The 12,582-nt window shown below is 36.4% G+C and overlaps 2 protein-coding genes across 3 annotated transcripts; one reads left to right on the top strand and one right to left on the bottom strand.

Moving 5' to 3' along the window:
- Positions 1-87: 87 nt before the first annotated feature.
- On the top strand, positions 88-2,403 carry LOC126924952 (pickpocket protein 11-like). Its single transcript, XM_050740020.1, has 8 exons — positions 88-367; positions 433-633; positions 706-960; positions 1,044-1,155; positions 1,258-1,534; positions 1,599-1,752; positions 1,830-1,930; positions 2,053-2,403. Exons 1-8 carry the CDS (start codon positions 99-101, stop codon positions 2,199-2,201), a joined length of 1,518 nt encoding a protein of 505 aa, XP_050595977.1. The 5' UTR covers positions 88-98; the 3' UTR covers positions 2,202-2,403.
- Positions 2,256-12,549, bottom strand: LOC126924919 (huntingtin). 2 transcript variants are annotated; one of them, XM_050739911.1, is made up of 15 exons: positions 12,301-12,549; positions 11,883-12,063; positions 11,535-11,813; positions 11,333-11,474; positions 10,689-11,264; positions 10,023-10,615; positions 9,644-9,957; positions 8,254-9,570; positions 4,146-8,181; positions 3,876-4,081; positions 3,626-3,791; positions 3,121-3,534; positions 2,797-2,957; positions 2,637-2,724; positions 2,256-2,575 (listed from the first exon to the last, which is right to left on the bottom strand). In XM_050739911.1, exons 1-15 carry the CDS (start codon positions 12,387-12,389, stop codon positions 2,477-2,479), a joined length of 8,661 nt encoding a protein of 2,886 aa, XP_050595868.1. In that variant the 5' UTR covers positions 12,390-12,549; the 3' UTR covers positions 2,256-2,476. The 2 variants fall into 2 exon arrangements, with proteins under 2 accessions (XP_050595868.1, XP_050595866.1); XM_050739909.1 differs by having other exon boundaries at positions 3,626-3,800; positions 12,301-12,546.
- Positions 12,550-12,582: the final 33 nt, after the last annotated feature.

Genomic DNA, 12,582 nt, shown 5'->3' with positions numbered 1-12,582 from the left:
ATTATAACACGAATCTTTTTCTGTATTACAAACATTTACTTTAATATCCATTCGCGTGGATTTGATCGAAAGAAAGAGTCAGCCGCGAACGAAAAGGCATGCCGAAAATACCGAAAAATATATCGGAGAAGACACAGGAGAAAAATAATTATTTCTACGAGAATGAGATATTACCGGACTTCCAAGCTCGTTGGGGAGCTACGTTGAAACAAAGGAAATCCGTATTCGAACATTATCCAAATCATATCGGCATGCCAATCATCAGTGCGAAATCGAACGCAGGAAAATATTTTGTAGAATTCGCGAGTTCTTCGTCTGTACACGGTTTAAATCATCTGGTAGCACCAAATAGACACCCCGTTGAGACGTAAGTACCTTCGACGATATCCGAACTAACGAGATAATAAAATTGCGAAATATACGTCTTAAAAGATTCCTCACCGCCTTCTGCATTCTTGGAGCTCTATTGTGCCTGATCTTCCTGTCGTTTCTACTCTGGGGTCGTTACCAGAATAACGCCACAGTTATCGTGGTAGATACTGATCGAGACCAATTTGTAACATTGAAACCAGCGCTGTTTATTTGCCCGGTACCAAGCGTGGAGCTAAAGAAGATTCCACATGTATTCAAGAAGTAGGATCTTTATTCTTACGATAATATCTGGATGAAATGAAATATTTTTTGCTAAACACGTTGCACATCTAGACACGGTATTAAACACACATCAGAGGCAGAACAGTTCTTCGTCTTTCTTGGCAACGTCACTTATGAAAATATGATGAATACACCTATCTTCGACCAAGTTCCAGCGAACAAGTGGCTAGAGATACTTTACGACTTGAAGAAAGATATTTCTCCGAATATTCTGAAAGAGAACGACCCTTATGAAACGTGGGTAATGACAGAAAGAGGCGCGTGCTTAACAACTAGGAGCGTCTTCGCAACCTATGCTACTTTAAAGTTGGTACTTTTCTCTAATGTCCTCTTCCTGTTAAATTAACATTAAATCAACTCAAAAACATGATTCTTTCATATGGAACAAGCTACTGGAAGAATGACAACTGGACCATTATTCCTATACCAGACAAATTACCATTGTACGATTACAACATCGACGGCATACAAGAAAATTTCGCCGTGGAGCATATGGCTTTGGTACGAGTATGTTTCTATATGTTTTGAAAATAAAGATATGACAAAATATCGGCAATAAAGTGTTTTCTTCCTTTTTTTTCTTCTTCTTTTTTGGTGCTGCAGATCGCCGCATGCGATCCTTTTGAGCTGATAATATACGACACTCCAATGAGATGGGTAAAACCAAGGATGCTGCAACGTGCCATCATGTCGATAACTCAGATTAATATGAACCCAAACGTTAAAGAGCTTCGTGCTCATCAAAGAAATTGCAAAGATTTCCACGATGCTGGTTTAAAAACGTGGCCAGTGTATACGAGAAATATGTGCATCACCGAATGTAGGATGAAAGTGATACAGGACAAATGCAATTGTCGTCCGCATTTTGCCAGGCCCATTGGTTGGTAATATTAAAATCGACGTAATAGAGAAATTGAATAAATATAAATTTAATGGTTTTACAGAGGGTGTAGACACTTGCAATTCCACGCAACTTCGATGTATCGGAAAAGCGACGCAGAGCCTTTTTCTGTTCCAATATCCACCCCGTTCTTGCGAATGCGCCCCAAAATGCAATGTCTTTACCTATCAAATCAGAGATAGTGAAAACACCGAACTGTATTTATCGAAACTAATTCATATTACCATTAGAGATAAAGCATGTATAGGAAAACAGAATTTTTGGATTGTTTCAGAAACGATACACCGATAAATATGTCTGTTATGACCTTAATCGTCGAGCTTCCGCAAATTATCTACCATCGAGCATTGTTGTACGGGTTTCACGATTTTCTAAGTACGTATCTGTAAATAAATATGTAGATAGTTATGCTATAATTTGAAGTACATTAAACAAACATTAAAAAAAAATTAATATAAAGAAATAAAAGTTTCTGTAATTGAACAAATTCGTTACAGCTGGTGTTGGAGGTGCGGCGGGATTGTTTCTGGGAGTCAGTGTACTATCCTTCGTTGAAATATTCTATTATAGCACCATACATTTGTACTTCTACGTGAAACGAATGAAACAGAGACGCAAGAAAATGGCAATCAGTATATCTAACTAAGAACATCTCCTTTATTTTCGAAGGAAGGAGAATTCGAGATGCACAAACGCGAAGTATTTAAAAAATATCGTTTATTGTAAACATTGTTACCTCTTTCCGACAGGATAGATGTAAAATAAATATCATTACATACACATACAACTGTACACGCAACGAGTCGAGGTCGTGCAATGATTGTACATCAATTTACAAAGAGACTCAAGAGCAGAATTACGATGAATACTTCTCATTTTGATTTAACTTTCCCATATCGACACAATCGATGATAAGACTAGCTAGAAGGACGCTAAAATGTCACTGAACGGAGTTCCAGGTTCCTTTGCTGCTGCTTCGAAAGTTTCCACGAAAGCTTCCCTCTGAGTGTCCTTAGATAACTATTGAAAAGTGATGACGTTATTTGATATCACGCGCTGACTTTATCATAAAATTTTATACCTTTCGATAGAAGTCCGAAGCAGCGATGCACAATATCTTCTTATCCTCGTATTCGTATTTTCCAATCCTTGATTGAATATATGGAAACCTGAGTAAATTGTTAAGAAAGCTTTTAACAAATGAGTATATTTGACAAACTATCGAAAATGTGAAAGGATACAAAGCTCTCAGCCAATGATTTGTGGATGCACTGATAAAAAAACAAGACAAGCACCATGTTGACATTGTAACAGGTAAACTCTGAATAAAGTTTGGCAAACTAAATACAACCCAATCTTGAAGAAGTTCCATTTGCGCGCAAGTGCATGCTCGTTCGCATACCTACAGAAAAAGGAGAAAAATCATCTTATTGCTTTAAATTATTCGTAATTTAACGTATTGCTGATCAATCGCTAGTCAATTGCATAAAATAGCCAATCAACCATAATGTTAATACTCGATTATTTTTAGTATATCGCTATGCGTTCGCATCGGCAATACAAACTTTAAAAACAACGGCGGCAAGTAGCCGGGGGTGAGGTTGTTGCGGCGACAAAAATTCTCCTATGACTTTAGTTAAGATCTCCGATGGTGGGAAGAAATCTCCGAGCACACCGGACAAAACTGTACATAAAAGCTCCACTTCCATAGAGTGTCCTCTCCTGATCTTATCGAAAATCGCTGAAGCGCGCTCTATGGATCGAACCAATGCTTCTGGTTCAGCATCTGGTAATGGTTCCTCCGTTTCCGGTTGATTCAATCTATCTGCTGCTTCTGTATACATGCAAGTCAATAACAATTGCAACGCTGGCAGCGATAACATAGGACTAGGTTGTTTTAAGCGATCAATCGCAACTTTTACTATCTGTTCGGCTACCTTTCCTATCACGCTTTTGGTTGCTACGAGTCGCTCGAGCCCCTAAATTGATTACATACACACAGCATTACAAGTATACATAATTTGAACATTTAACAAATACATAGTATTACACGAATACCCAATAACATACCTGCAAGAGTGTTTGATGTAAGCTACAAGAAATATTTTGTGATGTAAGTAAATTAAGGACTAATTCTAACACAGCTGGCGCTTCCGTGTCTGGTGGAGTATCTTCGGCATGCTCCAATAGAAAGAATACCAAAGCCCACATTACACCCTGATGCTCTTCACTTTGTCTTAACACGCTAAATTAGGTGAGTAATTAATTTCAACAAAGCACGTGTGTTGTAGAATACACAATAGAAATTTGTGTGATTTACCCGTTCAAATCTTGCGCGTCCAAATGTTTCTGTATGTATTCTATTGCCAACGGATGAATAATATTCATCGTCTCTTCGCAATTTGCGAGCACAGCACTTTGCAACAGATACAATGAACCGTGAAGGGCGGATACCTTCGCAGGTAAGAAGCTCGATTTCAGATTCGTGTCTACTAGACGCTTAACTTTGTCTAACGTTTCAAAGTCCTGAAAAAATGAAATCCTAACTGTATTAAACAATTTGCAAAAAATATTTTCGAAGAATACATACCAACGGTGTTAGTACTGCTGCAGCTTTACACACGGAAACTACCAAGTATTGATGTAAAATGACATTCTCTGTTGGATGAATTCTCGACAATTCCAGACACATGTCCAACATCCACTGATACTGGGCTCTTTCGACGAACAATTCCGAAATTGCTAGAATAGACTTAACGACCTCCGTGAGCAATTGTATCGGTGTATTAGCCTGCGGAGACATCCAAGATGTATAAAGTTCTATCAAGAAACGAAGGCAGGAATCCAAATCAAGTGACGCGGACATTAACGCGTCGTTTCTTCTGTTCTTCAAATTGAGGACGGAGGCGCTCAACTTATCCTCATACAAGTTGCACAGCGACCACAAGTAAGAAACAGAAAGTTGGCTATATGTATACTTGTTCAAATTCGCAACTCTTTCTATGTTTCCTCGATGGAAGATGTGATCCATGTTCAAGCCATCGATCATCTCTGAGTCGTTCATGCATTCGTACTTCCACGTGAGCAGATCTTGAATCGCGTACAATTTTTGAGAACTGATTTTATGAACCGAGAGCTGAGGATCTCTCGGATAATGAATCACAGTGCTGGCTCTTGGGTTGCCAGGATAAGGAAGAAGCAAAGTATTCAGTAACAATTTTGTAATCGCCTGTACAGCTAAACTGCTCGCTTGAATCAACGCTGGGATATCTTCTACGGGTACGTTCTCGTTTTGTGAAAGATTGAGCACCCCTAAGAGAGCCATCCATATCTCTTCGAATTGCAACCGAGAGACCCAGCCTAACAGATTTATCCTGTAAATGAACTGCTCCAAAATTTCCACCTCCTGAAGGAGATTCGACTCCGAAGATAATAACGGGAAGTAACATTTGGTCGGACCAGAACCAACGACATTCCAGTTTTGTTTCCAAACTAACGGTGGTGTTAAGATATATGAATTTACCAGTGGTTGACGACTGATACTTACGATTAAATCTTGTATCGTGTCAAACAGGTAGCGTGGAATATTTGTGGATAACTGTTTCTTTTGACATTGTTCCAACCAAGCGACCAGATCAGCCATTCGCATGCAAGCACGAGCAAAGTCTCTGGTATCCTCATCTTCTAGCGCTGGTTCTAAAGCACGTATATCTATAACTGGCAAAACGTCCACAGTAGTCAACAGGTATTCTACTATTTTCTTGAGTGAAGCAGCACCACTACAAACCCACGAATACTTCACGTTTTCCCCAAAAATTTTACTTGGGCCAGGATGTTTTAGAATTTCTGATGCACAGCTTAACGCAAGTTCCATGTTCCTTGGTCTCAATTTTTTAATTTTATTCTCATCACAGTGTACCATCCAGTGTGTTAATTCTAAACACAGTATTGCAAATTTGGCTAGATCTTCTTCGGATTTTTTATCGATTTTCGCTAGATTATACTTGGCTAACTTTGGCAATGTCTTCATATATATCTTCACAGCGGGTATCAACATAAAAAGTACATCCCAATATACAAACTCGTTTAAGAGTTCATGAAAACGATGCGCATACTTCAATTCTCTCGAATTGCCATTAGATTGCGTTGGATTGTAAATATGATGCGGTTTTGGCATTAAATCGGTGACATAATGAACGTGCTCTAATAAACTCTGTTTCGCGGCGCTGTATAAGGGACTAGTTTCGAAATTAAAATCCTTTTCGTTCTGTGCTACACCGAATTCTAATTTTTGGCACTTCTCCACGCTAATTCGTACACCCAATATTATGCAGGGTTTCAATATCGAGATATTAAACTCTTTGGAAGACAGGATACCGAGGCAATCTTCGAAATCTAAAACCCTAAGTAACTGCGCTGCTTCCGATAAATTGTGACTAGCACTTGAACTACAACATCGTAATTTTACTTGAGACAAAAACCAATTACGATCCAGTTGAATACTTTTCACGGTGGATGGATTAAACGGTCTACATTGGTCGAGTTCTAGAGGGGACAAATCGTAATACTGTACTCCAAATTTATTCAACAGACTAACTAATCCACCGTGTTTCTTAGCAAGCTTGGTCACTTGCAGAATCTCCATGATCTTGGTGAAATCTTCTTTTGATAATTGCTTCGTCGCATCAGCTGCAGGTGTGGTTAATAAAATTTCTACTCTTCGACTAGCTATTTTCGCCGCCATTCTCGACAAAGCCAGATACTTGGTGGATAACAATCTCGGTATCAGTGTCATTAAAACAGCTCCGCTTTGCGAATGATGAGCACCTTCTATACATTCCAAGAGTCTCTTGACGAAACTGGGTTGTGACAAGTCTGTGCATTTGGTCGCGATCGCTTGTACCAACAATCCACTAGCTGCAGAATTTCTGTGTATAGCTGTCGTCAAGAGATCTCTGACAGGAGACTCGATGGCACTATTTACTGTCTCTTCTGTATGATTAACTAACAACCATGTTAAGGGCTCTGCATCGCACAGATTCTCGCAGACGTAATCGCAGAATAATATTATGCCACCTTTTCTAATAATTTGAATGTTAACGCTGCTGTCATGATCAACGTTTTTCTCTTCATTTGGAGAACAATGCACGACGTATTCTGTTCGACGAGTACCCAATATTTTGGACCAAAAAGTCATTTCATTGTACCCTAATAAAGTCATTAAATAGGCCCACTGGCAAGTTAATGTTGGGCACTTGTTTCCAATGTTCAACATTAAATAGTTCAAATCGGAGATCGGCAGCTTCTCCTCTTCGAGAACATTTCGACCTTGAATCATTTGTATAACAGCGTTTGCCACTTTGCAGTGACTCCCAGATTCGAACATGTGAATGCATAACTGCAAGAAGAATGCAAATTGGTGGATCAAATAATAATCGTTCTCCATTGATTCGGAAAATGCGATATATGGATCGCTGAGTTTATGATCGACCAATCCAAGGAGATTGTAAACCTTGCAGCCTACCAAGTTAATAACTTTAAATATAAATCTAGCTAATATTCTTTCTGGCGGTACTTCAGCTGATTGGCTGTCCAAAACATTCAAAGGATCCATGGTTTGAGAAGACGATTTTGGATGAAGAAACGAGTGGGATAGTTCGGACACGTTCGAACTGAGGTCGGAAAGTCGCGCAAGCATTGCTTCCTCTTTCGAGCACGCGATCAAAGATAACAGGACAACATTTACCACTCCTAACCATCGTTTTAGTCTCAAATTTGAAGTATCCAGAGAGTCTGGTTTAACGAGAAGTACCTTTAAAAGAGGATCGACTGGTCTAAAAACCGTAGGAGAAATAGCTGCGAATAATTTAATCAAAGCCACGTGTGCTTTCTCCGATTCTATTCGAACTTTTCCTGCTGCCAGCATAGGAAGAACAGAGTCCATTGTCAGTCTAGACCATCTTCGCCATTTTTCTTCTCCGTTACCATCTCCGCTGAATCTAGACTCCGTTAAACATAATGCCAAGAGCTCAATGATTTGGTAATATTCTACAAGACGTAAAAGCATCGAAATTAGGACTTCTCTTGTTGTCTCAAGCTCTCTTTGCTCTGTCGGGTTTGAACTTGCGTTTCTAATTAAAAATACATCTTCTACGACTGGAGCCAGGGCTGGTATACAGTGCGTGAGCGCTGGTTGACCACTTGCCATAAGTCCATCGCATAATTGGATTATCTTTGGAATTCCTATTATAGCTTTCGAATGATTTTTTTCGTACGACAAATGAACTAAAAAGTTGAAAATCTTTGGCAATAGATCCTCCGTTTGTTTCACGTGACCTTCTTCAATAAATTCAAACTGCTTCAATACAAATCCAATGAATATTCTTTCAGAATCCAACAAGCAATAGTTGACTCTTAATTGCACTAGCTGGCTGAGTAGCATCAATACTTGACACTGTAATGACACGCTACTTGTTACAGTGTACTGTTTTAATGATTTTATAACCATTGGCTCAAAAAGACGAATGAACGAAGCTACAGAGGTTTTTTGATCAGATGATCGCGATAAATTCTTAAAAATAGAAGAGAATTTTCTATCACCTTTTCTATGTAACAAACCTACCCATCTGAAATAAAATAACTGTGTATAGCAATCTATACAAACAAATACAAGTTACAATACAAAAATACAAATTTACCCGGTATCTGGTTCGTTTTCACCCCTGCAATTGTTTCCCATGGATTTTATAGTATTTGCCATTTGCCTTGCAGGACTTTGAAAGCAATGATTATAAAATCCTTTAACGTCATCCCATAGTACGGTTATTCTGTCTGAATTTTTCTGTATATCTAATTCATTCCATTGTGCATACACGTTTGTGCTGAATAAACACTTCAGCAATTGTTGAACACACTGAACGGTTGCAGTGGGAGATAATACGACAGTGCTTTGTAGATAATGTAGAATTTCTTCTGCTATTTGAGCTGCTTCATTGACTGATATAATTTCAAGAATTTGCGAAAGAACATCTAGAATAGCATTTAACAAAGACAAATACATTTCGCTAGCATGCGGTTCAAGCGTGGCTAGATAATTCAAATGTGCTGCTTTAAGATTTTCGTACATTTTCATATAATGCGGTGTTGAAACAAACGCACCCATTTGCTCTTTTATAAATTTCAAGCTTCCAAATTTTTCTCCTTTCTCTTTCAACTTCGGTTCAGACATTATTATCTTCTTTTTCGGCGATAATGTTTGCGTAGATGACAAAGACGATAACGCCGTTTTTGTACTAGATTGTGTCAATTGCACGTCGTCGATTATATGAACAAATATATTTAATACTCTTGTAATATGTGTTAACAACAACTCTATTTGTTTATCCTTAAACGTGCCCCACCAAGTTTTAGTTGGATCATTGGGTTTAAAATTGCAAAATGCTAAACCCGATGCAAGATTGCCAGCAAGAAGTACCAAATGTTTATGCGTTAACAAGTCTAAGCTTATAGGGGACGATGATAGTAAGGGTAAAGCCAAAGATAAAAGGCTGTTGCTCACGGACGATGGCATCATTTCGCTTGTAAAATTTGATTCGCTAATATCTAATCGACTACCGTTCTTTTTATGAGACCTTTTCAACAATGTTTTAGGTGAAATACAATCCCATCCTCTAATATATACTGTAGTATTATATACATCGCTTAAACGAAACAGTGCTTCACAACAGCCATACACTAAATACTTCGATGACTGTACTCCAAGAATCTCAGCCAACATGTTGATTACAATCGACAACGAGTATTCTACATTTGGACGATAATTCGTCGAGTTATGGAAGTTTAAAGCTGCAAATGGCTGTATAGACGTATTTATAAAGAACTTTTGTTTCTCTTGACAAGAGGACAGTTCTACTGAACTCCGGGTAACTGCGCTCATATATTGCTCCGTGTATTGTATGGCCTTTCGCGTAATAACATCATCATGTGGTTGTTGGAAATGTAATAAAGGAATACTCCTAAAAAAAAGAGTTATGTTAATCGAGGAGACCTAAAACTTGATTAACAAAAGATATAAACTCCGATAATTACTTTACAATAGCATCTGATGCTGCATGCCTAATTCTTTGATCTTGGTCACCTAACAGAGTTACAATAACATTGATAAAATGTTCTTGGAACATTGATCCACCAGTTATATGTTCTATAGTAACATACGATATCTCACTCAATAATTCCACTAATTTAACTTTTACCAGAAAATATGGATTCTTTACTAGCTGAGGTAATACAGTTAACACAGTGATTCCATATTTATTGTCAACAGACTCTAACAACTCTGGTAGACATAAACTGAATGCTGTTAATGTTTGTCGACATGTGGTAGCAGAGTCATCTTCTAAACCCTGTTTTAAACATATGCTCATCAAAATTTTCGAATAATCATATTCTAATATATGAGAGCATTTACCTTTAAAAGTAATTTAATTAAATTGTCTAGTGATATAATTCCACATAAGTTTTTATCAGTGATCTCTGCTTCAAATTTTTTAAAAGAACCTCCATATTGAGTATATACAGATTTCAGGAATGTACCAATAATAATTGATATATTACCCCTAATTTGAGGATCTGGATGACTTGCAAATAATAAGATATCCGTTATCATTTGTTTATTCTCGTTAGAATTCGGTTCTTTGGCAACAGGTATTAAAAATAGATTCGGACAAAGTTTCAAAATATAAGCCACGCAAGTTAAAGCAAGAGACTTTACACTAACACGAAAATATTTATCTGGTATTACATGACCAATGTTGCCAGTTAAGAGAAAAGACGATACCAAATAACGACAACAGAATTTTAACGGTATATCAGGATCTGTAAAAGTTCCGACGTCTATTTCTCGTAACGAAAAATCTAAAGATAATTTTTTAAGAGATGCGATAGAACATGTGATTTCTTCGGTATAATCCACGTCTCTTGGTTCGTTTTGTAAACTCGAATAAACTTTCTCCGATTTTTCTATTTCACTTCCAACATCACTACCTTCTTCGATCGTTTCATCTGGAATAAACGTAATACGATTATTTCTTCAAATGATACACATATACTTTCTATACTACACTTTTTCTCTTACTGTCAATGACTCCAATCTTCAAATCACTATAATTTTCTAAAATCTTTCCTTTCATTTCTACAATATTATTTATGCATTCCTTTGAAATTTGTACATTTTCCATCAAAGGAGGTATAGTCTCAGAATCTAGCATCCACTTTTCTATCTTTGGATTTATTTCAGGTATATCGGAATCAAGTAAATTTAAGGTATAATCAGAATTTTCTCCACAAGCAGTTGCAACACTAGATGTGCTTGCTTGACTTAATGATAACATCATTTCATTTTGATTCACTGCTATTTTGCTCTGTGTTATACCTTGATTTGATAATAATAATGATATTAGAACTTTTGGAGGTGACTTCAAAAACTGAGTCAGTGTCTCCAGAACAGCATTTATAACATTATGATCAGAATGCCATTTTGTATAATGTAAACATAGTTCATAAATTTGTAACAAGCTATCTGTCTCTACTGTGTCATCATCTGGATCTTCTGATGGATTGCATATATGTGGTAAAATTATTCTTATACAACCAAATATACCAATAATAGCTGCTATACGGTTCTCATCTTCACTTATAGGCACTATAATACCTATAAAAAGTAACATTTAATTAGTAAAAAGTATTTTACTTGTACCTGTATAACATTCATAAGTTTACCTAAAAGATGCTTCAGTACATAATTTAAAAAAAACTGTGGTCTGCGACAATTCAAACATGTTGCTAAAATCATATTTGCTGCAGCTCTACGAAATGCTGCTTGTACACAGGATATATTTTCAAAGAATGCTTTCAATAATGTCTGAAAAAGAAGCATGGGCATGGATTCATAGTTATAAATACTAAAATAAAGGAAAATTACCTTGATATCATTGTCTGTCATAAATGGCCCTAGTGCTTTCATAATTAATGGTAATGATTGTGATAGCGTTTCAATTACAGATTCTTCAGAACGATGTGCAATATTTACTATACATGGTATCAAATTAGATACATATGCTTTTCCTCTTGTAGGGCGTATCATATGACTAAGAAGACCAAATCTCCAAAGAGCAGCTCTCAATGTTCTAGCAGGTCCATTCCTTTTTATTTCGTTGTAAAGTTCTATTTGAACTTTAACAATATTACTATCAGCCATTGCCTTTAAAATAAAATATTATTAAAACATCTATAGCTTTAATATCAAAGATTATGAAATATAAATCTATACCCTTATAATTTTATTTAATGTTTCATCTGCTACCGTTCTGACATCAGATTCATCATCATTACACAGTGTCAGTAAAGTTTCAATTGAAAGACTAAGTACCTGAGGAAACTTGGTTGCTAGTTTGACAGTTGGTGAACATATTCCTTCTGTTATTGTCATGCAACATGTTAATTTATCTTTCCTTTTATTGAAATAAAGGATATATTAAATTTTGTAACATACTACATTCCATAATTTTTATTAATTTTTTATGATAACTATATAAGTCCTAATTTTACAAATTATACAAAATTTTATTGCAGGTATTTAGCTATAAACTATATAAACAAAAATAATGTATTCAATTCAAAAGTTTTGAATTATTTTATTTATACGATCATTTCAATTATTAAATGAAAAAAACAATTTGTTCTTGTACCTTGCGTTCGAATCTGACAGAAGAGTGTTTGACTCTTGAGCTGATTTTAAAGCTTCTATAGCTTTTAACACGTTATTTAATGTTGTCATTTTGCCAAATATTTATTAATAAATCGTTCCTCACTTTCTATAAATCAATCAGTTTTGACAAATTACATTTTAATAATGTAGGCCGAATTTATGACAGACACATCGTACGTAGAAAACTACATGCTGCTCGGTAATATATTTATTTGCGATTCAAACGTCACACTAAAAGCAATTGCTCACTTCAAATATACAA

Source organism: Bombus affinis, chromosome 15, assembly GCF_024516045.1.
Source record: "Bombus affinis isolate iyBomAffi1 chromosome 15, iyBomAffi1.2, whole genome shotgun sequence".
Taxonomy (NCBI): Eukaryota; Metazoa; Arthropoda; class Insecta; order Hymenoptera; family Apidae; genus Bombus; species Bombus affinis.
The sequence above is the reverse complement of the archived record's forward strand: the minus strand, read 5'-3'. Positions and strand labels throughout refer to the sequence as shown.

Excerpts from the sequence above, each read along its gene's own strand:
- LOC126924952 (XM_050740020.1), top strand. The coding sequence starts at position 99 with ATGCCGAAAATACCGAAAAATATATCGGAGAAGACACAGGAGAAAAAT. Across the intron at positions 368-432 it reads AATAGACACCCCGTTGAGAC|ATTCCTCACCGCCTTCTGCA; the intron begins GTAAGTACCTTC and ends ACGTCTTAAAAG. Across the intron at positions 1,535-1,598 it reads GCATTTTGCCAGGCCCATTG|AGGGTGTAGACACTTGCAAT; the intron begins GTTGGTAATATT and ends ATGGTTTTACAG.
- LOC126924919 (XM_050739909.1), bottom strand. The coding sequence starts at position 12,389 with ATGACAACATTAAATAACGTGTTAAAAGCTATAGAAGCTTTAAAATCA. Across the intron at positions 9,958-10,022 it reads TAATTAAATTACTTTTAAAG|GGTTTAGAAGATGACTCTGC; the intron begins GTAAATGCTCTC and ends TGTTTAAAACAG. Across the intron at positions 2,725-2,796 it reads AATCATTGGCTGAGAGCTTT|GTTTCCATATATTCAATCAA; the intron begins GTATCCTTTCAC and ends CAATTTACTCAG.